This window comes from Sebastes fasciatus, chromosome 13 (assembly GCF_043250625.1).
Source record: "Sebastes fasciatus isolate fSebFas1 chromosome 13, fSebFas1.pri, whole genome shotgun sequence".
Classification (NCBI taxonomy): Eukaryota; Metazoa; Chordata; class Actinopteri; order Perciformes; family Sebastidae; genus Sebastes; species Sebastes fasciatus.
This window is the reverse complement of record NC_133807.1, coordinates 22,144,026-22,172,008: the sequence shown is the minus strand read 5'-3', so window position 1 is coordinate 22,172,008 and position 27,983 is coordinate 22,144,026. Positions and strand designations below refer to the sequence as shown.

General features: G+C 41.4%; 2 protein-coding genes across 3 annotated transcripts in view; one reads left to right on the top strand and one right to left on the bottom strand.

Annotated features, from left to right (window-relative positions):
* The window catches only part of LOC141780796 (SH3 and cysteine-rich domain-containing protein 2-like), a 32,007-nt gene extending 29,607 nt beyond the window's left edge, over positions 1–2,400 (top strand). For both annotated transcript variants that reach the window (XM_074656183.1, XM_074656184.1), the window contains one exon: positions 31–2,400. In XM_074656183.1, the coding sequence (XP_074512284.1) occupies positions 31–129 (99 nt within the window). In that variant the 3' untranslated portion in view covers positions 130–2,400. The remainder of the gene's footprint in view (positions 1–30) is intronic.
* Positions 2,401–19,955: 17,555 nt separating this feature from the next.
* On the bottom strand, positions 19,956–23,854 carry 42sp43 (P43 5S RNA-binding protein). Its single transcript, XM_074656182.1, has 9 exons — positions 23,578–23,854; positions 22,810–22,910; positions 22,634–22,730; positions 22,004–22,092; positions 21,677–21,750; positions 21,378–21,458; positions 21,068–21,297; positions 20,812–20,865; positions 19,956–20,533 (listed from the first exon to the last, which is right to left on the bottom strand). Exons 1-9 carry the CDS (start codon positions 23,710–23,712, stop codon positions 20,270–20,272), a joined length of 1,125 nt encoding a protein of 374 aa, XP_074512283.1. The 5' UTR covers positions 23,713–23,854; the 3' UTR covers positions 19,956–20,269.
* Between the last annotated feature and the right edge of the window lie 4,129 nt (positions 23,855–27,983).

The window sequence follows — 27,983 nt, the reverse complement described above, 5'->3', positions numbered from 1 at the left end:
ATAGAGAACTCAGTTTCTGTCTGCTTTTAGATCTGTGTGGGGAAGCAGGAAGACGGCGAGATGTTTCTGAAGCTGAGCAGCGGGAAGAAGAGAGGGCTGGTCCCAGCTGACTCCATAGAGGAGATCTGAGCCTCTGTGCTCACATCGCCATCCTTCCACTTCTACTTCCCCCTGGGAGGCTTCCCTCTTCAGACCGTCACCTCCGCCCCTCCTCCACCTCACCCTCTGCCCTCTCCATCCTATCCTGACTGACTTAAACCAAACACAGATAAACTGGACGAGAACCACACACTTCTCCAAAGAGCTGGAACCACCGCCCCCGATGGTTTCCAGTTGAACTGATTTAGTGTACAGTTATGCAGTAGTCCTGCTTTCAGAAAGGAACTGTTTCTCAGCAGTCTAGTTTTATCTTTTCCGATACAAAAATCAATGTTTAGTTAGACAAAGTGCTTTAAATATGCTTGCCAGATGCCGGTTCATGTCTAAAAAAAGACGTCTACCGACGTGGGAGGAGGCTGAGTCCTGTCATGGGAACATGATGCCTCTTGTTAGCATCCTTTTCTTGTTTCTGCCCACTCCGCGTGTCTCATCCCTATCTGCTCATGTCAGGGTCTGTGGCCTCGGGACTGCATTCAGCTTCATGGTACTAACATGAGGCAATTTGCCAAGGACAACTTCTGCCAGCCAGAGAGAGCTGCTGCCATTCAGACAGAAGAGGAGAATCAGATGAAAGGAGTAGACACGATCCAAAAATCCTCGGCAGTGTCAGGCGGAGTTATAACTCGCCAACTTGAGAGTGCAGAAATGAGAAGATTTTCAAAGAGAAATTGGGAGGCTCTGAGGATTCACAGGAAACTCAAACTGCAACTTTTCCCACTGACTTTTTCAGTTTAATATAACGATGAAAATGTGGTACAACAAATGAGTCAGCATATTTTATTTTCTGGTAAGAGAGCATAAATCAGCTGGTGGACCCAAGGCTCCACAGAAAGGTCAACTCAACACATTTTTGCAAAACACACCCTTTTAAACTATCTACAAGATACTTCCAGGAATTTCTTGAAAATCTTCCCTTGCCTTTTCTTTTTGATTAATCCATACAGGAATAAGTGTTGGTGTAAAGTATCTTGTTGATAACTCAGAAACAGCAGTGATTGTCTTGTGTTGTCTTATTGTTTTAAGCTAAGATGATGCCGGAGAAATCAAAAAGGAAGGGAGATGAAACTTGTGAGTCTCTCTAGGAAAACAGAAATGGTTGTCCTCCCTCGTTTGTCTGGTTATCGAGAGCGTTGAGGAAGACCTTCCAAGTGTAACAGTGGCAGCTGCTGTTCCTATGGTTTCACTCGACAGGCATAAAAGGGTTGCTTTCTGCAGAGGACCCGCCGAAGAGCCGCAGTGGGTGTTGCAAATGCTGCACAGCGTTATTACACGACTTCACCAGAGCTGGAGCAGTGGGAAATAAACCAGAAAAACAACACAATGGGGACTCTTTCTGACCGTGACGAGGAGTCTAAGTTTCACTGACAGCTTTGGAGGAGGACGCAGGAAAACCGAGGTAGGAGGAGGTGCAGCGAGAGGAATGACATCAGCGTTGAGACCGTTATGAGTCAGTGTGTGCATGCAGGTAGTGTTGTACCCATGGGTGCACCAGTCATCATCGATAAAATGTCAGCCTGTCATCTCCATCTTCTTCTGCTCCCCGTTTGGCCTCTCGCGTCCTCTCTTTATTGATGCGGTTGTTCAGTTATGACTTAAGTGAAGGCATCTTTTTTTTCTTGTACTGTATGGAGGTACACTTATAATGGTTTGAGCGTCCATCGATTCATTCAACCGTTACTTACGAAACAAGTTTGATGCATTTAAAAGGACACCTTGTTCCAGAGAGACGCACGAACGTGAAGAAAATATTTGAAGCACAGAATGCAGCAGTAGAATGATGAAATGATTGAACTCATGTCTTCTTTCAGAGCACACAGATCGAGCTAATACGATCCTTCTTTAGTCTACATTTCAATATATGTGAACGCCTTTAGAGACTGTGAGAAATAAGCTTCTCTTCTTCTTGTAATAATGAGAATAGCACTTTATTTTGTGTCATAAGTTGTCCTTTTTGTTGAAGTATCTCCTTCATAGTGATAGCTGTCGTATTCAACAATACTTTTCCTGCAACTTCATGAGAACTGAGAACTACACGACAATACAACCATCGTGGAGAAAAATGGCGTCAAAGCAGAACTGGATTTATGATTTTTACCTATGTAAACCCTTTGTTATTGTGTCTAGTTTTATGTAGCATCTTGTGTTCACACCTTTGAGAATTCAAACTGTTAGGTATGTGTTTGGATGTATCCTGAGTCCAGAGTCATTGGTTGGCCACATACCTCAATAAAAGATCTTTACAAAACAGTTTCTGCCTTTCTCATGTATGCAGATGACATGATTGCACACGTGTGGATGCTGTTTATCACGCAGGTTTGCATGACGGATAGCGTTTGGTGTTTTCTGCATCTGTAATGAGATTCAGATAGCGGGGAGCTCCTATATAAGGCCGCTTTAATGGCGATATTTATTGGCATCCATGCATAATGCACCATCCTCCATCGTCCAAACAAACACTGCTGTGCACAGAGGAATGCCAAAATGATGAAAACACACCCAACATAACTATCACGTACTGTCACTGCTGGAGGGAGAGCAATAAAGATATTTTCATTTAATGACACACATAAACCAGAGGAAATGTAATGGCATTTTCAGCAAACAACAAACCAAATCAAATCAAAGAAACCAACACTGATTGGTTTTACTGATTTGGATTTATTTGGACCAAAATAAAAAATATTAATTCACTCACTCAATGGTGAAATTTGTTTGTCAGCATAGCTAATTGTAGAGCCGTCTGTGTGTAGTTGAACAGCTGAACACTGTTGATCCTCAAGAGTGCATGTTATGTAGCATAAATCCTGAGCCAAACAGCTGCCTTCAAGTTAAAAATAATTCATATTTACACCTGAATTTAAGCTGCTATTGAAAGTATATATGCATACGTTCATTCTCTAGTTGATGTGAATGATCAGATGACTCAACCTGTTTTCATGTTCAAGCTATTATCACACAAGAGCTCAAACAAACGTTTCACTCAAGACTAATTTTACCTTTTTGTGTAATTTTTTTAGCTCCACATTGCTGTCATTGTTGTACCTATCAATGTCTATCAATGACAGTTTCTAAATAGGCCTATTTCCTGGACATATTGTGCTTTTCCTGAAAGATACAACAGACTGAAGCTTGCGAGGCTGAATGTGTGCTTGTTGGTTTTTACTTTTGTTCGTACTTAAAGCGAAGCAACTGGCACAGACGCGCCTTTGCCTCTACGAATTTGTGTGTATTTACGTCTTTCCATTAAAGGTGCAGTGCGCAGGATTTGGCGGCATCTAGCGGTGAGGTTGCAGATTGCAACAAACTAAAACTTCTCCACAAACTTTTTACCCGCTATTACTGCTTGATGAAGCTAAAGAGTACAGCTAAATGCTAGTTGCCTGCATGTCATCCTCTCCTCTGACTCTTCACATGCACTAATGTCAATTCCTCTTTCTTCTTCATTTGAAAGCAAGTTTAGTGGCACTGTAAGTGATTTGCATTATAACCAGTGGGCAACTCCAGGTCTGAAAAGTGAAGCCAATGCTGAAGTGCCTTAAACTTGCATTCTTTCTAATAGCCAGCAGGGGGCGACTCCTCTGGTTGCAAAAACAATTCTGATTGTATAGAAGTCTATGAGAAAATGACCCTACTTCTCTCTTGATTTATTACCTCAGTAAACATTGTAAACATGAGTTTATGGTCGTTTAGCTAGTTTCAAGTGTTCTTCAATACAGCATGATGTCCATTTAGTAAATTATGGACCCATTTAGAGTCAAATAGATCATAAAGCAGGGGATGCTTTAGGGCGTGGCTACCTTGTGATTGACAGGTCCGGTCTGGGAGTTGTCATTGTTTTCATCTTAGGACTTTAACCCCTTTCACAGTGTGTTTTCAGTTCATGAAAGTTCATTTTAACATTTTGGTCGCCTAAAAATGTCTTATTCAGCGTTCAGTTGTACTTAGCTCCACCCTCTCGTGTCACTTCTGGTTCCAAAAAACCAAGATGGCGACGGACAAAATGCCAAACTCGAGGCTTCAAAAGGGCAGTCCACAAACCAATGGGTGACGTCACGGTGACTACGTCCACATCACTGTGCTCTAGTGCGTAAACACATAGTGAATTGTTACCATGTAAAGTACAGCGTTAGTCGATCAGAATACTCGGATTCTGCTGCTGATGGATGTTGAAATCAGTGATGGTTTTCTGTCCACATGCTGACAATGTTTTGACATTACGGTGGATAAACAATGGCAACATTTTAATTTTTGGCTGACTCTACTGGTGCGTAATGTTTGACACTCGCTAAACAATAGTAGGTGTCTTGACAGAAGGGATCTTTGGCTGAGTTTCGCCGCCAACAGTGGCTGCTATACCTCTATTAACACTCGACAGCGCTTCCCATCTGCTGTGACTCATTACGGTGACTCCTCTGAAGCTCATGAAACTTTGCCAGTGTGGAGGAGCGTCGTCGAACAGTTCCATCTTTCTCTCCCTCTTCTAATCCTCTCATTTCATTTTTCTGGCTCGATCTTCCTCACTCAATCACTCCCTGCCTCCTCTCACTTTACAGGCATTGACACGGACCCTCAGATTCTCCCCTGTCTTTCACTGTCTCACTTAATCTTCTGGCTCGGTCTCACTTTCTGTCAGAGCCTTCATGCCGCTGTCTCTCTTTTTCACATCAGTCTGGCTCCGAGTTGCTCTTGAGAGAAGCAAACAAGGGAATGACTGTGCTTTTCCTGCTCTTGTTTTGACATTACTTATGATTAAAGTTATTGTAAGGAGGCTCTATCTGGACTCGCCTCGCCTGATTTGATTATGGAGAAATATCTGAGGAGGTGGGGAAGCTGCTGAAAGTAAAATTGCCTATTAATAATGCCTCGTTTCTGCTGGCTGCTCCAGCTCGGCTTGGCCATAACGTCAACTTTCTAAGGTAGTAAAGCGACAGGAGGGGGGACAATTAAGGACCGGTGTAAATGTGGTTATTTCTAAAATCCGGCCCAGCGTCATATCTGGCTGACCCTGCAGGGATTCGCTTGTGCTCCTGTATAATAAATGTCCACTATCATTATTCAGAGTGTCCCCTGCTGTTATTATTACGTCTCATGACCTTTCGCTGTGCCTCCAAGCAAGTGTCAGGACTAACAGGCTCTGCGCCGTCTGTCCCAGTCCAGGTGAACACAGAGCCGTAACATCAATAGAGACAGACAGAGAGAGAGAGAGAGAGAGAGAGAGAGAGAGAGAGAGAGAGAGAGAGAGAGAGAGAGAGAGAGAGAGAGAGCATCAGCTGCTGTTCTGAACATTGTGTTCCTCGACTTTTATCTCTTTCATCCGCGTGGTTCGTTTTTAGTTCACATCTAAATATTCGTGCCATGGGTTCCAGTGGGGTTTGGCTGTGGACCAGAATCACAATATGAGGAACAAAAACAAACTAAACCTAGTTTTGCTTGACAGCTGAGAGTCAGTAGCTCACAACGTCTTCATCTCCAGTATAATGTTTATACTTTGCCTTTAAAATATTGAATCGCGATTAATCGCATGATTGTCCATAGTTAGACGTAATATCTGTTGAAAATGTACCTTAAAAAGAGATTTGTAAAGTATTTAATACTCTTATCAACATGGGAGTGGACAAATATGCTTGATTTATGCAAATGTATCTCTATATTTATTATTGGAAATCAATTAACAACACAAAACAATGACAAATATTGTCCAGAAACCCTCACAGGTACTGCATTTAGTATAAAAATATGCCCAAATCATAACATGGCAAACTGAAGCCCAACAGGCAACAACAGCTGTCAGTGTGTCAGTGTGCTGACTTGACTATGACTTGCCACAAACTGCATGTGATTATCTTAAAGTGGGCATGTCTGTAAAGGGGAGACTCGTGGGTACCCATAGAACCCATTTTCATTCACATATCTTGAGGTCAGAGGTCAAGGGACACTTTTGAAAATGGCTGCGCCAGTTTTTCCCCTTCGAAATTAAATGTAAGTTTGGAGCTTTATTTAGCCTCCTTCATGACAAACGGGTATGACATGGTTGGTAGCAATGGATTCTTTAGGTTTTGTAGTTTCATATAATACCAGTATCTTCACTCTAGCTTTAAAATTGAGCCCACTACAACCAAAAATCACATTGTGTTGCGTTAATGCGTTAGCGTTAACTTTGACAACCCTACTTTCTTTACCTTTTTCCAAAAAAAACATCAAGCAATAGGAATCTTTTTTTATTATTATTATTTCTTAAATATGCCAAAAATCAGAAACAGGATTCGATAACAACCGTAATGATTATCAGTATCAGATACAGAATTGACAAAATACCCAAACCTAATCCCTCATTTGCACAAATGGCAGCAATGTAAACTACAATAAAAAATTAATTACAGTTACAATGAGCATTGTCTCATGTGGATAAGTCACACAAAACAGATTTCAGTCCACCCCCCCAACACACACACACACACACACACACACACACACACACACACACAGAGGCTCTCCCGGTTCTTTTTATAAATATGCAATTTTCACACTTTGTGTTTCTACAGGGAGGAAGCGAGCGATTATCGAAGCAAAGCAAATCACGACAAAAGCGGCTGTCAGGGGAATCCAATTGCAAAAATAGGGGTGATTAAATGAATAGTCATTCTAAAAATAGAAGTAATCACAGGTTGCTAAAACGCACGTACACACACACACACACACACACACACACACACACATATAGACCTGTCACTGATAGTGTCTGACAGAAACATAAAGAATTATTTCTTCAGCTGCGAGTACAACATACCATTAGCTTTTCTACTTCCCCCCACACAGAAACAAATGCAGTGCAATAATCTGTCCTTTGACACCAAGCCTCCACACATACATAAATAAATATAGAGTATGGGCAGACAGAGAGGAATAGAGACAAAAAGCAATTTATAATGCTGTCACATGTATGGAGTTTACAGATGGCACAGGGGCGGGGTTGAAGTTCATTCTTGTTTTACATCCGCACTATTCCCCCGTTTCATTTTGCTCCCTGTATCACACAGAACAGAAGAGAAGAGAAGAAATGTTATAAAGAGGAGACAAATGCCAACACTGGACAATCTTGTTTAATAAAATAAATAAAAGACAAACACAACAACAAGCTCCAGGTGCATCGAGTGCACACAGTGCCAAAAGAATAACTTTGTAGAAGAAACAAAATCCAGGCCACCTCCTGGAGCAATATGTTCCCATGTTTTTGTGTCTTAGTGACTAATGGCGACAACAGTTTTTGAAATTGGTCCAGTGTTGAGGGATGAAGCTGTAACCAGCAAGTGGGGCAAGTGAGCAGCGTCAATGTGGCGTCCACTAAAAGTGCTTGTTTTTGCCACTGACAGGCTCAGATTTTATTATAAGTGTCTGACAACATAATGGAAAGGACCCTACAGAGAAATAACATGTTTTTCTTTCGCTTGATGTTTGTTATTGTGTTCAAGTCACGCTCAAGGAGAAGTCTCGTTGTGAAATCTGAATATCCGTATTCTTTGGCTCAAATAAATCAAATTCAAAGACCTCATCCACATTGTCGAAATCATCGAAATATTCAGCCATGACATTGAAAATCTTTTAGATAACACTAAGCAACACTTTCTGTACTCCAACACAACAAATTCTGCCCGGCTGGCACTCACGTTTCCACCATGGATGTATTCCACTATTCCACTGTTGTCTTCCGGCGACACGTCACTTCGCCAGATTTCCGAATGAGAATTCTCCTTGAGCAAGACTCTTTCCATAATGTCAGAAACTTATAATAACAATCAGAGCCTGTCATGGCAAAAACAAGCACTTTTAGTGGACGTAAATGACGGTGCCAGCTTGCCCCAACAGGATTGTATTGCAGCCTGTGAGCAGCTGCCGACTACTGCGCTCTCCCTCAATACTGGACCAGTGTCAGAAATTGTTGTCCCTATTAGTCGCTTATACACAAAAACATGGGAAAATAGGTTGAAAAATAACAAAGTTATCCTTTAACAAGTTTGTTTTGAAGTGGTAAGTGAGATAAAAAGACAATCATTGGTCCTCTTTTTATCACACTCACCACTTCAAAACGAAACTTGTAGGAGACATGATACCGCTGTCTTTCCAGTAGCGTGGGCGTGTAGCTTATATCAGGGATTAAGTAGTGCTGTGTGACAAAGCAGCAAAGAGCCATCAGAAGAATAAACTACGTTTTGGGAGAGATTGGACCACTGGTCAACTTTGCTTTTAAGAGAGAAGAATAATATAAACATCATCATTCATGTGTCCGATAGATTGTTTGCTCTGGTGCTCTCAATGCTTAAATGTTGAGCATACGTCATGTTGAGCGACTGCTGTATAACTATCTCATAGATGAGAGGTTTGAAATTTAGCAGCTCTAAAGCTAAAGGATAAGACCATATTAGCTCTGCACAGACCTGTACTGTATCTGCTAAATGTTTGGTGCTGAGCAGGTAGTGTACAGGGGGTTTTAAGAGCTTTTTCGCTGAGAAAAAGTCAGCGGATCACCAAAGTCAAAGGTGATAATTAGCAAGTAATCCATTTGAAATTTCTTTGGAATTACTGCCAAATTACCCCAATATTTACCTCAAAATGTATAAAAAAAATACTTTATTATAAACATTATTTAATAATTATATTCCGCTGTGACAATAAGTCACACTATGGTGAGATTTGTGCCTGATCAGAAGTGTCTTCTATTAGTTTTGGTTTTCCACCTCTGATGAAGAGCAGCGCACAGCCGCTTCTCAAGCCTTAGGGCCCTGTTTTAAGCATTATATGCTATTTTAGCAAATATTTATTAAATAATGTTTATAATAAAGTAATTTTCGATACATTTTGAGGTAAATATTGGGGTAATTTGGCAGTAATTCCAAAGAAATTTCAAATAGGCTACTTGCTAATTATCACCTAATTACAATGAAATTTACGGACCTGTAAAATTGTGTTATCAATGTATGCATGGAGCACTAATCAACAATAGCTGCAATACATGCGTGCATTTTCTAAAAACGTGTTACATTTTGTAATAAGACTCTTGTTGTTTCCTGTCGTCTCTGAGGAGGATGGCTGTGCATGTTTCTTGGCAGCAGAGCAAACTTGTCAACAATAAATCCTGCTGGTATAGAGAGACAAGATGGACAGACAGACAGACAGACAGACAGGTGGTCGGGGAGGTCGGCCGCTCCATGAGGAGTCAGAGGTTGTTACAGATATGATGATTGGAAGTGACTGACAGGCGAGGAGGGAGACAGCTCTGTGGTAAATAATACCAGGAGACGCTGGTCTGACTGTGATTCAGCACTCAGTCAGTAACGATAACTGATGCATCGAACAGGCCACTGACTCATCAGTCTTCCTCCGTGTCCCGAGACATCATCGCCCGGTGAGCTCTGCCCCTGATCAACACTGATTAGAGGTAGACTAACCTGGACGCCACGCTCCTGGGAATCAGTGATTGCCCTACATTTGTTTAACACATTCTGCCTCTAATTAAAGTCAACTGTGACCCTGCATCCAACCCCCACCCTCCCACATACACACACACACGCACTGGCTGATATGCCCTATAAATGAAACATGAGCATCCTCCTACCCGCTGAGCCCTCTCTCACTTTCTTGCTGCTCTTCTCTCCTCAAGAGTTTTCAGCTAGAGGCATCGCTAGTGGCACACATACCTACACACACACACACACACACATACACACAAACAGATGAGCTGTTATGGTGAACAACTCACGTCATCCTTCTCTCTACACATCTGACCTTTGCTTTAGTCGACTCGACAGATGAAATGAAACTTTGAGCGCCCGGTGATGAAGAAGAAGAAGAAGAAGAAGAAGAAAAAGCACTTGTCTATTTCTCAGAGCCTGAATCTGCAGTCTCAAGACTCTTTTCATTTATATTAAAGCCACAAGTAACATCAATTACCTTCAGAAAGATTAGTAGGCAATTTCATCTCCACACTTTATAATCATTTAAAGGAAAGTTTCTTAACCTCGGGTCAGAACGAGATATCAGAACTTTAACAATACTAAGTGAATAGTTTGACTATTTAGCGTACAGACATCTGAGACTGGTATTGATCTTCTCCTCTAGAAGAATGAGCTCCTCGTCCCTGAGGAGGATAAGTGGTTACAAATAGTGAATGGATGAATATCTTGAGGTCAGAGGTCAAGGAACCCTTTTGAAAATGGCCATTATAGTTTTTCTAAGCCAAAATTTTGCTTACGTTTGTAGCGTTATTTAACCTCCTTTGTGACAAGCTAATATGGCATGGTCGGTACCAATGGATTCCTTAGCCTGCTACAACCTAAAAATCGCAAGTTGCGTTAATGCGTTAAAGAAATTAGTGGCGTTAAAATGAATTTGCCTTAACGCATTATATCGCGTTAACTTTGACAACCCTATTTTTCCGTTGTGTCCTGTGTCTGCAATTGAGTCTCTGTTCAACCCAGAACCCTGAGACACTTACTTCCTACTTCATTTACTACTTTCAAACTTTCCTAGTTCTCCTATTTTCCTGTTCTGTGCTCGACTTCCACTTCATTTGATCCCCGCTGAATTACTTTTGCTACTACGATGACTCAATTTCCCCAAAGGGATCAATAAAGTTACTTTCACTTTTATACTTTCAACTGCATATAAAGCTTCTCTCAGACTGCTGGTTCATGTTAGTGTAACCTCTCTCTCTCCTCTCATGCTGTCGCGCTCATGTAAACTAATCATTCAGGATTACATGGATGGTAATTGAACACTGGCCCACCCGCTGCTCCGTGTGCATTTTCCTTTACGATGATTAAACAGCAGTTTGAAATCAATCAGTGACACTTTGCACGTCTCGCACAGGCAGACACTTCAGCTAATGAAAAATGAATATAACCACGGTGTGTATCAAGGTCGATTTAATCAGGTTTCTTAATATTTGGCAGCTTTGATAAATTATTATAATGGCCAGAATTTTTGGCCGGTCATTTTAAGATGTTGTAAAACAAAGTAGCTGTCACATCTCCTGATTGCTCCCTCGCAGCACTTTTAATTACTGGTGAGGCTCGACTGGAGCACAAGGCACTTATCAGAAGCCAGGCTTTGACTGATGGGGCTACAAACATGGTGAATATGAGGAAATAAGGCCAACCCCTGGATGTTGTGAAGTCAACAAAAGGAAGTGCAATCAACCCTAAATGGTCGTCTCTGGTAATCATGTCTCATCTCAGGCAGCACAGATCACGTCTAATCTGATCGAAATGACTCTGATAGTCTGCCAAGATAAATCATGTCAGCGTCTCATTTTCAGAGATTCTTTCTGCGTGCATGACTGTATTATGCAAATTGTTGTCACAGCGAAGGAACAATTTTCTTAACCTGCATCATCAATCCGTTGTCAGCCTGTGGACATGTGACTCACTGCAATTCAGTTTCGCTTTAATCTGGTGCAGCGCTGCAGTACACTGTAAATAATCTGCACTATAAAACACAAAGTGATTTGTTATGCAAAAAAAAAGATAAATAACCATTGTCACTGTCTCTGCCTGCAGAAAAAAATACTTATTATGCCCTACACTGCAAGGATTGCAGATGCACACAAAAGGCAGCACTGGAAAAATTTAATATTTTGTCATGAAAATTGCCCCAACAGAAGACAGAAGGAGACGATGAAGACAAACAGCAGAGAAGTAAATAAGAGCTTTGATGTGACAGGATTTAATGATGGAGAAAAGATGACAAACAGCGTACTGCTAATGGTAGGTCACTGAGGGGCGTTTCCAATGAGAGGATGAGAGGATAAACAAGATCTTCTCTGTCATGCCAATGGACAAAATGTACCCGACAACAAAGTAGCCAATTAAGAAGTGGTCCAGCCGAGGGAGAAGATTTTTCTCTGAACGTCAAAGGAGACGCTATAAATCTAAGTTTCTTTGGATGACTTTCAGCGTCCTGGCCGATGCTGCGTCTCCTCCAGTTTCCTAGAGACTGGGACCTCCTGCTTTGTGGCCTAAATTAATTTGTGTGGGCAACTTTTGCCAGCACAGATAAAGACACACTTTACCATTATTTGTGTCTGTCTGAAGTCGCTCTGCTGCTTTTTGTTCAGTAGCTAATTTGTATGAGTGTCGTGGAGTTACAGCATCATTAACTTTGACTGAAGCTACAAAGCGGGGGGCAAAGCTGGCCCTTTCCGACTGTTCAAACATTCATGAAGGAATTATACAATCATCAGAGGAAAAGCTCAGTGAGGTAAGAGCACACTCATGCATTGAGTTTGCCAAAAGGTCAGTGCTGAGGACTGAGGCCAGTATAGGGTTAATTTGAAGGACTACAAGGTCATGTTGGTCTCTTGGCAGGTTGGAGCGGATGTCCTTATAGAATAATGCAACAGGTAGAAGTATCTGGTGTTGAGATTCATTTCACTGTTCAAATAAAACTGGCCCGCAGGTGTCTCATCTGGGTGTCAGCAAAGCTTCAGAGGTTAAAAGCTGATATTTCATCCGTCAAGGTACAGACACACCAAGCTGACATCAAATTACTAGTGGCGGTGAATGTTGTGGCGATGAATGCAAAGACTACAGCCAACACAAAGAGTATAGGAGCAAAGAGACGAAACTCTGGTGTTTTTTTGACAACAGCCGCTTCCGCCATTTTGGACTGAAAACACTTATTATATTCATAATAATTAAATGTTCAACCATGCCACATGGTTTCAGGTCCTCAGACACATCATTCAATAACTTCAATAAAGATAAACTTTAAAACAGGACAGACTCCAGAATTTGATATGAATAGATTTACTGTAGATCAAACAGAAGACAATAAACCAAGTTCTGGTCCAGCCCGTTCTCATTCTCAGGGCATCAAATACAGACGCTTTGTCACGGCCGGCCCGTCGGCGTTAGATACGGATGCTTAAGGCAACCTTTAGCATCGGTATGAGACGCACCGGGCTTTCCATTAACAACAAAACCCATCCGTGTCAATATCAAACGCTCAGGGAACGTGAACCGGAGTGTGGTGACGTAGCTTTAAGAGCGAAAGAAGGATGGGTCCAACAAACATAAGGCTTTCATCCAGGAGACCGCTGCTCGTGTCCTGTGCGTCACATTACAATCAGCTGTTCATTCGTGTCCACTGTTCACAACGTTCAGTGTCATTTTCATTGTACAAACGTAGTACTTTTAAGCCCAACCATGTTGTTTTCCTAATCCTAACTATAGTGGTTTTATTGCCTAAACCTAAGCAAGCGTTTTTGTTTAATTCGCAACATTAAGCACGTGTTTAATGCAACCAAAAAGCGTGACACCAAGGGGTCTGACAAAGCATCAGTATGTGACGAGTTGGAATGAGAACGTATTGGCTGGTCTCGAGAGCAGACTGAAGCACCTCTATGGTGCTCCAGCTTTTATGCTTTAGTTTGGTCCCACCTTTTCTGGGGTTTACAACAGGTGCCCTCCTATCGTTATTTCTTTTTAAAATGACTGCTAAGCAAGAAACCAATGTTTCCAAATTCTAGGTGGCTTCCACCAATTCCTGCTTCCATTGTTTCCATCGTTAAAGTATTTTTCCACAATGATGCGATACTTTCCTTCGAGCATCTCAGTTCCGGACACCATTATCTTTTTAAAAATTGATTCAAAATAGATGCTTTATTACATAAAAGATGATTACCAAGTGATTATTAAACTTGCTCATTCATATATTGATATATTCTTATGCAATAAATGATTTTCCACACTCACAAATTAACATATATTCGGACCTTTGGTTATTTGGTTTATTTTTGGCACATGAGATTTTTAAGCTCCCTTATGTAATTTGCCGAAGAGCTGCAGTGCTGCAGGCAGAGGAGTTGAGCATGTTTACACCTGTGCAGAAGGCTCCTTATCTTATGCTTTATTTTGTTAATCCCGTCAGTTTAGCAGGCGTGCAGTCGTGTTACAGCTACGAAAAGCCCTCTTCAAACAGGGCCATGGGAAAAGGGAGAAAAGGGAGGGGAGAAGAGGTTTTGGGTCATCTATTCTGGAGGAGGCATGCTAAATCAGGGCATGACGACTGTATGGTTAACCTACTTCGATTTATCTCCTTGTTTCGGGATTTTCTCAAGCAACGTTTTTCTCCTGATTTTCTTACCCTGTATGTTCTGTGAATGAAAAGAGAAATGTGGGCTACTACTCAAATTAGAAAAGTGTCCCCTGTGGAATAAAGGACACGACTTTATTAGCAAAAGGGTGAAAAAACAGGAACACCTTAGAAATGATCTCAGAACTAGAGTTGTATTAGCACCTAAAAGCCTCAGAGATGTAATATTTATTAGCGCTACTATAATAAAAACATGTCCTCTAAGTTGTTTCTTTAGGAGGAATGCACTTAAATCTTTTATGACTTCTAGCTATTGTTCCTATGGAGATTGATGCAGTTATTTTGACTAGTTTGCACAAAAGCGTCTGACAAATAATGCAATGCAGTGTTTGCAGTTGGATTATAACAAAGAACAAACCATCTACATTGTTTCCTGGCAGATGTGTAAAAGTATTACAGAGATAGAGCTCTGGTGTTGTTGTGTTAGTGGTTGAAAGCAAAAAGTGCTGTTATTTACTGTAGTGAAGACATTAGTTGGACAATTTTGTAGCTTGTGGAGCCACTCAGTGAGCACTTGTCCCTGCAGGTCGAGGCAATTTTTATCGAGAAGCTGTCGTCACAACAGAATCAAGGTGCTTCAAGTGTTTTATTGGTGCATTTTTTCCCCTTCGAGTGGGCAAAAACAACCAGGGAAATGTATACCACCTGCACTCGAAGCTGCAATGGTCGGATTTATGTTAATATACTTTAATTGTCAACATGAATCACTTCTCTTCTGCTGCTTTTTGGAGCCACCAGCACATTGAGACAAAGTGTGACCCTTTGCATAAAGTCTGTACATTACTGAGGGATTTTATTTCAGAAACTAATTATCCCTTCCTGTAGATAAAATGCCAACATCAGCAGCCAAAACCCATTTCAGCTCTGGCAGATCCCAGATGTCCACCGTTGATTTGCAGGGCAGCTTGAGATTTGCATTGAACCTTCCAACCCAGTCAAACTTTAGTCTAGAACACAGGAGTGAACAAAAAAGCTCACATTTGATTAGAAATGCGAGATTTTTTCCCCACAAACATGAGACTGTTGTGAGTCGGGATCAAAGTATAGTGCAGTTTGATGAAAATAAAATGATGATTATTAAAAACATGTATAAAAGAATGAATAAATAAAGACTTGTCATATCTCCAGGAAATAAAAACTTCATTTTCCCTGTCACTATAACTTATTGACTTCCTCTTTCCATAGGGCCACACAAAACTACTCTCTTTCTCTCTTGGTGCCTTCAAATGAAAATTGTGAGCTGTTGTTTAAAGTCGTGTACACAATATGCTTGTCGTTCAAGTGGTTAAGTCGTGAGAATACCGCTGCTAAGCAACGGCAATATAAATGTTACTGTCGGCGTCTAGAAAGCTAGCAAGTGGGTAACATAATGCAGGAAATGCAAATGCATAATGACAGAGGAAAAAGAAGAGATCGTTGGGAATATCAACATTTTCCTCAGACATATTATAAAATTACGAAGAAAAACAATATACGACTAAAATTACAACATATTCACTTATGTACCAAAAAATTAACTTCCGCCATTTCTGACAACATCAACAAACACGTCACAACTCGTGAACTTGGAGCTTTCAGAAATGTTCTACTTACGAGGTCGTGAATACGACATGAGGGGGGCGTTCATATGGACTCATCTCGTGAACACGATAAACACGATCCCATTTGAAGGCACCATCTCTCTCTCTCTTCAATCCATCATTTATCTGTTAAATGTGTTCTCAGAGCTAATCAGGCAATCATGAATGTGTAATGAGTGTCCCAGTCTCCCCCATGCTGCGATGGCATTGTTGTGACTTCTCCTTTGTGATGCACATGTTGCAAAAATCAAGCTCGACATGTCACAGCAAAGGTCATGCTCACTATGTGGATAATTGGCCTTTCCAGAGAGTCAGAGGGTGACGATGAGGGTTGTGTGTGATTCAGTTTGATAGTGTTACTGGTGCGACTCCAGTGCTCGGCCTCTATGACACCAGGCAGCATCATCGCTCTTATGGGACTTCAGTGGAAAAACAACTCTGCAGTCAACAAGGAACATTTAATCACTTTCCACACCTGCTGAACACCTGCAAAAACACAGTCTCGTTTATTCTGAAAAAACAAGACAAGGAACAGAACAAAGATTTAAGCTTATTTACTGTGTCGTCTCACAATAGAAACAACACCATCATTTTAACTTCCTGCTCAGCTGAAAGTGTTGACTTTGAAAGCCGTGCTACACATCCAACGCACTGTCACGATCTTAAGAGGCACTCTGTGTCTGATTGATGCTTTTGTCTGCGCTTTTGACATTTTTTTTACAAAGGAATGAGAAGTAGAATAACTACAGGCAATATAGTTATGGATGTAACAGACACTGCCGGCTGTTGAGGCATGTGTTTCTGTTGTGTGAAGCTGTGTGCAGACCCTCCATTTCGACAGAGGTCAGCTGTTGTAGGATAGGTTAATGCATGGTACTAAAAGCAGCAGAGCAGCAGCTAGTGAAGGAAGAAAGAAAGGAAGGAAGGAAGGTCGCCTGAGGCTGCAAAGCCACAACAATGACCATTTTAATCGAATAACAGCTCTACACTAATCTAAACGGCAGCAAAATGTGACGCATCATGCCTACTCTTACAAGCTTGTTTAAAGGGACTGTTTGTAAGAATCAGAAATGCTTGTTAACAGCGATACCTGTGGCCGATAAGTCAACGAAAGTCAGCGTCGGGCTCGCGCTTGTGCTCGCTCTACATAGACATGAACGAGCATCGCTCAAAACAGTGAGGCGACACACGTCAGCTAAAACCACAATATCACTCTATATTTCACCTGCTTGGTAGTAATGTTAGCTGACCAGACGGAGGTCTCTCCATGAATCAGTGCTGATCCTAGTGTTGGCTTTTCCTGCCTCAGCCTCCCGACCGCGGCCGGAGGAAACAGGGGAGACACCGTAGTTTTGGTCGGAGACGATAACGTTTCTCGCTGCGGAGCCCTGTCACTTCACAAGACAGGGGAAACCTCTGTTGGTCTGGAGGAGCTGCAGCATTTATTTCTGCACAAACGTCCACTGTACATTCACTAGATATTATCAGAGCTATAACTCTTCTGCAGTGTGTAGTGAGCGCGCATACACGTGAGGTGGAGCGAACTGTGAGTGAAGGCAAGCAGGCAGAGGAGCAGAGGAGCAGAGTACAGCAGCGACTCCGGCCCTGGAGACCAAAGCTACGGTCTCCCCCGTGTCCTCCGACCGCGCCCAACACTTTTTTGCAAGACAGGCTTCACTGGATATAACTTTTCGGTTTTGGTGCTTCCGTGTAGTTTGTGTTGGAGTCTTGTCTGAACAGCGTAGCCACACGCGAGCGCGCATGGGACACCGACCAGGATTGATTTATGCGTGTAAGAAGTTACAAACAGTCACTTTAATGTTCAATCCTGACTGCAAACTAAAGTTGCTAGGATTATTCGATTAATCAATTAGTCGATGACAGAAAATTAAATGGAAACAATTTGGATAACTGATTAATCATTTCAAGCAAAAACTAAAAAAAAAAAAAAAAAAAAAAAGATCTGACCAGTGATGATTTTCTGTTTCTCTCATATCATTGTAAACAGATTATCTGTGATTTGATCTGTTGGTAAACAAGACATTTGTAGATGTCACCTGGAACATTTTTCACCATTTTCTGGCTTTTTTTTTATGTAACCAGGTCATATGTACTACAACCTATTCGTCATATAATTACACTAAATCTATCAGAATATAGTTAATAGGCCTACCTTTCCAGGAAGGCCTTCAACATTATAAAATGTTTGTGTTAAACTTATAAAGGTCAAGCATTGACAACCTCTACCTCCTCTGTGTCTTCTTCTTCTACGGTGCCATTATGTGTTCCTTTTGACCCGTTCACCTCCTCGGTGCCTGCCAGTAATTAGACAGATGAAGAAGGAGAGAGGTGGATGTCATCTTTAGTGTCGATGTTTAACCATTTAACTACCATCAGAACACAGCCTTTTATACTGTAATGTTACTATTAATCCTTATAATGTGTGGATATTTAGTTGTCCCGTGTTCAACCTGTAACATTAAGATATTCAAACGTCTGCGTAACGTTATTGCTACTTCCTGTTTTTAATGGCTAAACTAAGCTAACATCAACTCCTTTTTTTGCTTTCTGAGTCAACAAAGTGGCAGCATGTTATAAACCTCCCTCGTCATTTCTGACTCATGTGGACTACCATGTCCACTTCCACTTGCCTTTTACAGACACTTAGCGTCCTTGGTCAGCTCTACAGTGATGAGGCTTGTATTGTGAGTGAAAGTAGTTTATTCCACAAAAAGAAAAAGAAACAAAAAATATATCCATCTGCAATGATGGACAATCAAAAACTGACCAATTCCGCAGATTGACTGTATTTATTTTCAGAGGAATTGGAATTGCCACTATGTTGAGTCAGAAATTGTTGCTCCCCATCCTGCTCTATTGAAGCCTAACTTGCACTAATCACACCCAAATTGTCCAATAACAAGACAGACTAGAGGAGCACATGTCTTACTAGGCTAAAACACACATCAAGGAGTTAAAATGCATTAAAGCCCATTCTACAACATGACTAATTACCTTCATTTTAATGCATATCAAACATTTCCCATGGCATAACACAATGCACTTCTGAAATGAGAAATACTGTAAACTGTAAATAATACAACATGGCTCTTACAGCTTTACCATGTAAACAGCATTTTCATGTTGTAGTTTACATGAGTGAATCTGATTTTAGCTTTTTCATATACTATTGGGTATTGTAAAGTTAGTAGTAACTAAAGCTGTCAAATAAGTATAAAATATTTCCCTCTGAAATGTACGATAGTGGCATACATGGTAGTCTACATGAGTCAGAACCCTTTACATCCTGCAAGTGAGGAGGAAGGTTTATAACAAGCTGCCACTACAAAAGCAATGCATCAAATGGTGTAATATATAACAGAGCTCTGACAGAGCCATTTTGCCTGCTCATGGCTACTCTTACTTTTATACTTAAGCTACTTATGTATTTTTACAGAGTGGTATTACTTTTTCTTATGTAAAGGAGTTGAATACCTTTCCTTTACCTATCACTACCAACCAACAAAACACAGAAACCCACCATAAACAATTAATGGAGAACATGGATAGTTGATCCTGAAAATAGGTGCAGCTCTCCTGCAAACCTAGAAAGACCATTAGACTAACCGGAGTGCTTAAATTGTTCATGAGACCAGAATGTAAATTGCAACAGCTTAACCTCAGTTGAACAGATTTGACAGCTGATACTCGTCTACTTTGTATTCAAAAGTCTCATCCACCCCCAAAAGTGACATGCTTTATGACTCAGCTCTTACTCATGTGCAAGTCCTTTTGTTCATATTTAATGAGCTCCAATGTGTTCGGCAAATGTCAACCAATATGTGAAGCCAAAGCAAGCACAATAGATAGATGCTGGAGGAGAGCAGCTGTTTGACTCTGCCTACAATGAGATGTGTCTTTGCATTGCAATGAAATGAGACTGAGCAAACAAGTCTCTTAGTCCTGGAGATGATACCTCTCCAGCAGCTGCTACTGATGGGCAGACCTCCAGCACTGTTCATCTAAACACTCAAATGAAGGTCAAACAACATTAAGATGCCACTGTGATCAAAATGTAAATCATTTTATTGGGTCAACAAATGTCATGTTACAAAATAAGCATTTCAATTAATACTTGTTGTCTTCAAGAGCTGGAATTCAATCTTGGAAATTCTCAAAAGCTTGACATCTTCATCAATGTGTCAAGTTACATTCAAATAATTACTTTCAAATATCTTAATGTATGGCAGCTACATTAAACTCAACCAAAGAGACCCAATTTCTCAAAAGTTAAAGAAAAACAGTCCAACTTAAACTGCACAGATTTCAGGAAGTTCAAACTTAACAGTCAAAATGTGCTGCTGGACTACATGGATTTTTATTTAACCTTCTAGTGGTGCGACCTCAGGCTTCTCCTCTAAAATGCGAGGCTGTTTGATACCAAACAGATTGCGCAGGTTGACTTCTGGGTCAACATAATGAGGGATCTTGCGTTCATTGAAGAGGCCCGCGAGGTTGGTTTCCACTTTGGCGCGTCGGGAGATCCGCATGCGCAGGGCGAAGAGGCCGCGCAAGTTTTCCTCCACAGCGGGCAGATGGTGTCCGTCCAGACGCTTCTGCCAGGACTTCTTAGGCCGCTGACGTTTCTGTTGGGAAAGATAAAACAATTTAGGAAGAGAAGCTTTGGAAGTTAGATGCCACCTATATCGTTCGAAAATAGAAATTTGATATGCCTGGACGTCATGTAAGCCTCTCGACTCTCTCAAGCTTCAGTTGGCCAGAAGAACAGAGAAGTCGAATATCAACGGCTTTAAAGAGAAATCCAAAATCAATAGTCCCCTGGCCAGATAGCTTTAGAGCTCACTGCTGTGTGATGCTTTAGTCCACACACTTGCACTGTTGGATATACGGACGTCAGACTTACCTTCAGAATGGTGGCGCTCGGGTCATGGCGCAGCAGGTGTCTGGTCATACTCTCCTGTGTAATAGAACAAAGCATTGTCAGAAATTGTATTTATTTTCTTGGCTTAACAGTGTCAGAGTTGGAATACTAATACTGTTTATTAAAATGGCAAATCTGCATGACGCAAATTACTCATGGGAATTTAAGATCTTTGAATGCAAAGAAAAACATTTCTGATATCCTCACAAGGACCAGTAATGGAAGACATGTTACTTACCCGCATAGCAAACATGCGCGGGCAGTCGGGGAAGGAGCATCTGTATTTGAGGAGCTCGAGGTGCACCTTGCGGATGTGGTGCTGCAGGTTAAAGGTCGTGGAGAAGTAGGCCTGGCAGTCGTCCCTGGGGCAAACCAGCACGGGCTTATGGGACGCGTGGATCCGTTTGTGCCTCCGCAGAGCGTCCGCTTTCTTAAACACCTTCTTACACACTTGGCATGTGAACGTGACTGCAACGCATTTTAAAAATATGTGAAAAACAAGATTTGGGATAGATAAGACCTTTGTACTATAACCACAATATGTTTACCTGGATGTTTGGCCATGTGCTTCTGAAGTTTTCCCCAGGTGTGCTCCAACACCTGGCAGTTAGCATGAGGGCAGCGGTAACCTGCGGGGACCAAACAAGGCCGGTAAGTATCAGGAAATCAAAGGATTGTCACCAGTTGGCTCTCTTTGAGGAACCATATACCATACATGTGTCCTGAAAGATGCTTAAAAAAAAGGTTACATGCAAATGCAGCCACAACCCCTTTTTAATTAAAATCATTTTAACGGGGATGGAAGATGAAAGGACCCCCCCCCCCACTAAGATTGAAATAGACCAACCTGCATGCGTCTTCTCATGGGCTTTGCGGGCAATATGGGAGTCAAACGTGGCAACGCATCCGTCCTTCGAACATCTATGTGCCCCAGCGGGGACGGGCAGAGGTAAAAATAAATGTAACTAAGTCAACTGGGACCACACCCTCTCAGCCTGTAACCAAGCATTTATCTCTGCTAGAGCCATGTACTCAAGGCATCAAAGATCTGATTAATTAAAATGGCAAGTGCATAATCCTTAACAGGCTCAAGGTCTCGGGCATTTCATTAACTCACCAGGACACAGAGTCTGGTTTTATACCACAACAATGTAATGATGTACTACAGACATACTTGGACTTAGCAGGCACTCCATGCTCCTGGACGTGCAGTTTAAACACTCTGCGTTTTTTGAAGGTCAATGAGCAGTTTGGCTGGTTACACTGTGGAGGGGGAACAATTCAAGAGGTTAAAAATGACACAAAAGACTTGAAAACTGACTATCCTCCTGGGAACCGAGTTTAAAAAAAGTGTCTTCCAATTACTACTTTTTTGTGATTTCCTTCCTATTTAGAGTTAAAGGAAAATCTTAACAATTTAGGCTTGTTAAACTTGATTTGTATTGTCCACTGTAGTGGACTACAGGACTATTTCAGTGTGAAAAGACAATTTTTTTTTTACAGATTATGACTGTATAGTGATATTAAACCAATTATACATTCAAATTGATTAAAAAAACAACAACATGCCATATCACTGGAAAGCCCAGGCTGTCCTCTTTGCAATACACCAGGGGTTGATAGAGTAGGTCAAAAGAGTAAGAGGATATGCATGTGGACAAAATGTCCACTACAGAGGACACATGTCAATGGGCTGGGTCTCAGGAGGCTATATAACATTAAGAGCAGTGATTTTTAACAGGATGCTGTTATAATGTAGCTCTTTAGTGCCATCTCGTGGATGCATTTGTGTACTAAAACAAACCTTGAAATACTTGTTTTTGTCTCCGTGGGCGTAGCGCACATGTCTCTTCAGCTTTCCTGCGTGGATGAAACTCTGCGTGCAGGTTGCAAATTTGCATCTGCAGAAAAAGCAAAAATGAATATGATGTCGTATAGTTGTGGTTGTGAGGAGCAACAGTAGGACTTGTTGTGACTTACTGGAATTGCTTCACCCCTCTGTGCTGAAGCATGTGGCGCTTCAGGTGGGATTTTCTCGAGAAACGTCGATCACAGCCAGTGATTGTGCAGAGACACGGACGCTGTGGACATTTTGGGAACTAGTTTAACTACAACTTCAAGTAGGCCTGTGTTATATACACGTTTAAAATGGTTAACCCAGGGGTCAGCAACCTTTACTATCAAAAGAGCCATTTTAGGCAAAAAAATAAATAAAAAATCTGTCTGGAGCCACAAAACATTTGATTATTGTGATGAAGGTAACACAGTTTATAGTCTAAGTATATAGTATATTAGTCTAATGCAGTGACGGACAAAGATTGGGGGCCACATTGAGGGGGGAAAAAGTCGTAATATTACAAGAATAAAGTCATAACTTTACGAGAAAAAAAGAAAACACGTAAAATTACTACTTTATAATATGACTTTATTCTCATAATACCACGACTTTTTTCACGTAAATCTACGTCTTTATTTTCGTAATATTAGGACTTTATTCTCGAAATCTCAGATTTATTTTTATTCCTCAGTATGGCCCTAATACTACCATAGACCTACAACAATGATAAATAAAAATGAAAATGTAAAAAAAAAAAAAAAAACAGTTATTCATTTCCATTTTTTTAAATCCACAGGGAGCCACTGGAGAGGAGCTAAAGAGCCACATGTTGCTGACCCCTGGGTTAACCAAACGGTGTCCTTATTTAAGAAATGCTGATCAAGTCTATGCAGTATATCATTTCTCCTCACCGCTCCGGTGTGCACTGTCTCGTGCTCTTTCAGTCTCCACTGTCTAGTGAAAGTCGCTCCACAGTCCACGTGGGCGCAGTTGAACAGCTGCAGCCTCGGACCACCGACAGCTTTCTCCTCGGGAACACCATTCATCTTTCCTCGATATCTATCTGAACACTTCTCCAAAAAAGAAAAGTATCTAATGGAAAAGCCGCCGCTAATGTCTGCCTGTCTTATAGCCTCCTGGAGGAAGTTAATTGGTTGATTGGCAGCGTGGAGTCACCAGAGTTCAACTGACTCAACAACTTTGTAACCTCGAGATGGAAAGCTGAAACTCATTAACCTTAATTGCTCTGCTAAGCTCAGCTGTGTGCAAACACACGTGAAACACGGGCAAGCCAACACATGTGCAACTACTCAATTAGATGGTACTTTTTTTTGTGCAATGATGCACAGTAAAGTAAGGTAGTTTACAGGAGAAATGATGAAGCAATCTGCCAAGGGTTTTGCTATTAACAGTATAAATGATGAATCAAAACTGCTTTTCATTTTTACATTCCTCCCTTTTTCCATAATTTATACTTAAAACCTAATAAATCAGCTTTAGATACAAGTAGGGAGGGATTTAAGGACAACAAGTCGGCAACCACTGGCCGAAGTCAACATAGAAACAGGACTTCCAGCTAAATGTAATAATAAAACTCTTCTAAAGAATAGGAGTATCCACCTATGACAGACCTTACTAACACACTAACACACTGGAAATACTTAAAATAACAGCTTTGTGGCAGCCATATTCTCCAGTCTTAATAAAATCATACCTGACCTTAAGACTATAATGGGAAATCTATTTTCAAAAGTGATTTCAGATTTGTCCTTCCTCTGGCTGACTTGTTGCAGTGTGATACAGCTAATCGTACAGTAGAGAGCAGTGTGTCTCTGTCTTACAAGGCTCTGGCATTTAGGTTGACTGTTACTCTGTTCTCATTTTGTTTAATAATAGATGCACCGATCAGCCATAACATTATGACAGCATGGGCACCCTGACCGGTCTGCGGCTAGGCAGCCCCATACGCAACAAACTACGATGCACTGTGTGTTCTGACACTTTTCTTTCGGAACCAGCATGAACTTTTTCAGCAATTTGAGCTACAGTAGCTCTTCTATTGGATCAGACAACAAGGGACACTTTCGCTCCCCATGTGCATCAATGGGCCTCGGGTCAGACCCTGTCGTCGGTTCACCGGTTTTCCTTCCTTGGACCACTTTTGGTAGGTCCTGACCACTGCAGACCGGGAACATCCCACAAGAGCTGCAGTTTTGGAGATGCTCTGACCCAGTCATCTAGCTGTCACAATTTGGCCCTTGTCAAAGTCACTCACATCCTTACACTCACATCCATTTTTTCTGCTTCCAACACAAAGTTGAAAGTTCAAAATTTTCACTTGCTGTCTAATATATGGGGACTTCCCTTGTGTCTTTCTCATGTGAAGTCAAAGATACTGTAGTACAGATGTCAAACCTCGGTTACCAAAGATTTTGTGTGAGGAACAGACATCTGAGAAGACTTTCTGGCAATAACTGCTGTACATGGTGAAAGTTAGTTGATTAAAGTCGTCATTATACATTCCTCATTTTTTTAAGCCCTCTTCAGGGTCCTTTTGAATCCCCTTAGAGCCCACTCATACTAATAACTATTATGTCCAAGTGAAGCACAGTAGGGCTGCAACTAATGATTGTTTTCATCGTTGATTAATCGGTCTATTATTTTCTTGATTAGTTGTTTGGTCTATAAAATGGTGAAAAATGTCAGTCCGTGTTTCCCAAAGCCCAAGATGATTTCCTCGAATGTCTTGTTTTGTCCACAACTCAAAGATATTCAGTTTACTGTCATAGAGGAGTAAAGAAACCAGAAAATATCCATATTTAAGAAGCTGAAATCAGAGAATTTTGACTTTTTTTTCTTAAAAAATTACTCAAACCGATTAATTGATTATCAAAATAGTTTGCAATTAATTTAATAGTTGACAACTAATCGATTAATTGTTGCAGCTCTAAAGCACAGCAGCATACTCTCTGCTCCTGACTCTTCGCAGTTCTCTTTGCAGTTTTTGTTACTCAGCTGTACCGCTGATGAATACTTAATTTACTGCCTCAGCACTGTATGATCAGATGGTTATCAGATGAAACTCACTAAAAGGTGTAGCAGTGGTAATGGTGACGTGGTTTGAGTTCAGATTAACAGGCCATGCTGAGCTGAGTTGATGTCCGTCAGCAGCCTTCGGGACAGGACGAGCACATATTTGGCCCTTGATGCTGCACTACTCCTCCTGCTGCTCCACCCTCCATCTTTTTCCCCACTATCTCTTGATCCCAGTTAGTCTCAAAGGGGGGTATGATTAAAAATTCAGAGGGAGCTGTCAGTGCACAGTGTTCCTCCATTAGTGGGATGTGTTGCAGGATGGCTGCAGGAAGACTTAAACTGCATCTAGGTAGCAAACCCTGCAGGTCACAGGGCTGAGATTGCAACACATAGAGCACTGCAGTTTCAGTGTTTGATTTATGGTTCCTAATAAGAAGCCAGTTGATTGTATGCTGGTACACTGTCTTTTGGACGTATACAATTGAATTCATAAATCACACAGGAGCTGTCATGTTTACCTCTGTCTCTACTGTATTACTAAATGTGTTGCCAGTGGTAATATGTTTATATTCATCATGTTTTGGAGTATTTTTGGAATACTTACCATTTTAATAGGGATATTTATAGTGTTACAGCAGAGAATGACAGGGACTTGTAAGTGAAACAGCAGAATTATAGTCTTGATTGTAAACACATGAATGACAAAATATCCTAAACTGTTTGAGTTGGTTACCTTAGAACATGAGGAACATGAGATTCATGACGATAAGGCCTCTGATGTATAGTAACTAGGGCTGTCAAAGTTAACGCGTTAATGTACATTTCTTTAAACGCCGCTAATTTCTTTAACGCATTAACTCAACTTATGATTTTTTAAATTGTAGCGGGTTCAGTCTTAATACTGGTATATGAAACTAGAAAACCTGAGGGATCCATTGGTACTAACCATGTCTTACTAGCTGGTCGCGAAGGAGGTTGCACCAAACTTGCGTAAATTTGGCGAGGAAAAACTGGCATGACCGTTTTCAAAGGGGCCCCTTGATTTCTGACCTCAACATAATGTACTGTTCTCTGGGTACCCACGAGTCTCCCCTTTACAGACATGCCCACTTTATGATAATCACAAGCAGTTTTGGGACAAGTCATAGTCAAGTCAGCACACTGACAGCTGTTGTTGCCTGTTGGGCTTGAGTTTGCCATGTTATGATTTGAGCATATGTCTGAACAACGTGAGACTACGCTGTTCATACTCCCTGTGGACACGTACCATCAGACTCCAACACAAACTACACGGAAGCACCAGAAACCGCAAAGTTATATCTAGTGAAGCCCGTCTGTTAAACAGTGCTGGCGGCGGTCGTAGTACGCGGGGGAGACCGTAGCTTTGGTCTCCAGGGCCGGAGTCTCTGCTGTACTCTGCTCCTCTGCTTGCCTTCACTCAAACACCGCATACGTTCTCGCTCCACCTCACGTGCATGCGCGCACACTACACACTGCAGAAGAGTTAATTGAGCTCTGAGAATATCTAGTGAATGTACAGTGGACGTTTGTGCAGAAATAAATGCTGCAGCTCCTCCAGACCAACAGAGGTTTTCCGTGTCTTGTGAAGTGACAGGGCTCCGCAGCGAGAAATTATCATCTCCAACCAAAACTCTGGTGTCTCCCCTGTTCCCTCCGGCTGCGGTCGGGAGGCTAAAGCAGGAAAAGCCAACACTAGGATCAGCAGTGATTCATGGAGAGACCTCCGCCTGGTCAGCTAACATTACTGCCAAGCAGGTGAAATATAGTGATATTGTGGTTTTAGCTGACGTGTGTCGCCTCACTGTTTTGAGCGATGCTCGTTCATGTCTATGTAGAATGAGCACAAGCCCGAGCCCAACGCTGACTTTCGTTGACTTAACGGCCACAGGTGTCGCTGTTAACAAGCAATTCTGATTCTTACAAACAGTCCCTTTAAGACGTGCCAATATTATTTTGGTTTTAGGAGCATTCTTTGGACATGTATACAGAAAAAAAAAAAAGAATGATTAATTTGCGATTAATCGCAATTAAATATTTTAATTGATTGACAGATCTAATAATGACATGTTTTTGTGTTCAGCTGTGATGTATCTCCTGGATCGGGACACACAACAGTCATCCTCTGCAGACCTGTAATCTTCATGTATTCCGAAATATTGAGAAAGTGGATGAATTGTTGATCCCTCCCTTTGGTGGCTTCTGCTCCCCATCAGCAGCAGCAGCAGCAGCCGGTGCTGTCGCATCCTCTCCCTGGCAACGG

What these genes read in the sequence shown, in the direction of transcription:
- 42sp43 (XM_074656182.1), bottom strand. Translation starts at nt 23,712, where the DNA reads ATGAATGGTGTTCCCGAGGAGAAAGCTGTCGGTGGTCCGAGGCTGCAG. An exon ending in AGACAGTGCACACCGGAGCG is followed by an intron (nt 22,911 to 23,577) that starts GTGAGGAGAAAT and finishes AAATGTCCACAG; the next exon opens with CGTCCGTGTCTCTGCACAAT. An exon ending in CGAGCGCCACCATTCTGAAG is followed by an intron (nt 20,534 to 20,811) that starts GTAAGTCTGACG and finishes CTTTCCCAACAG; the next exon opens with AAACGTCAGCGGCCTAAGAA.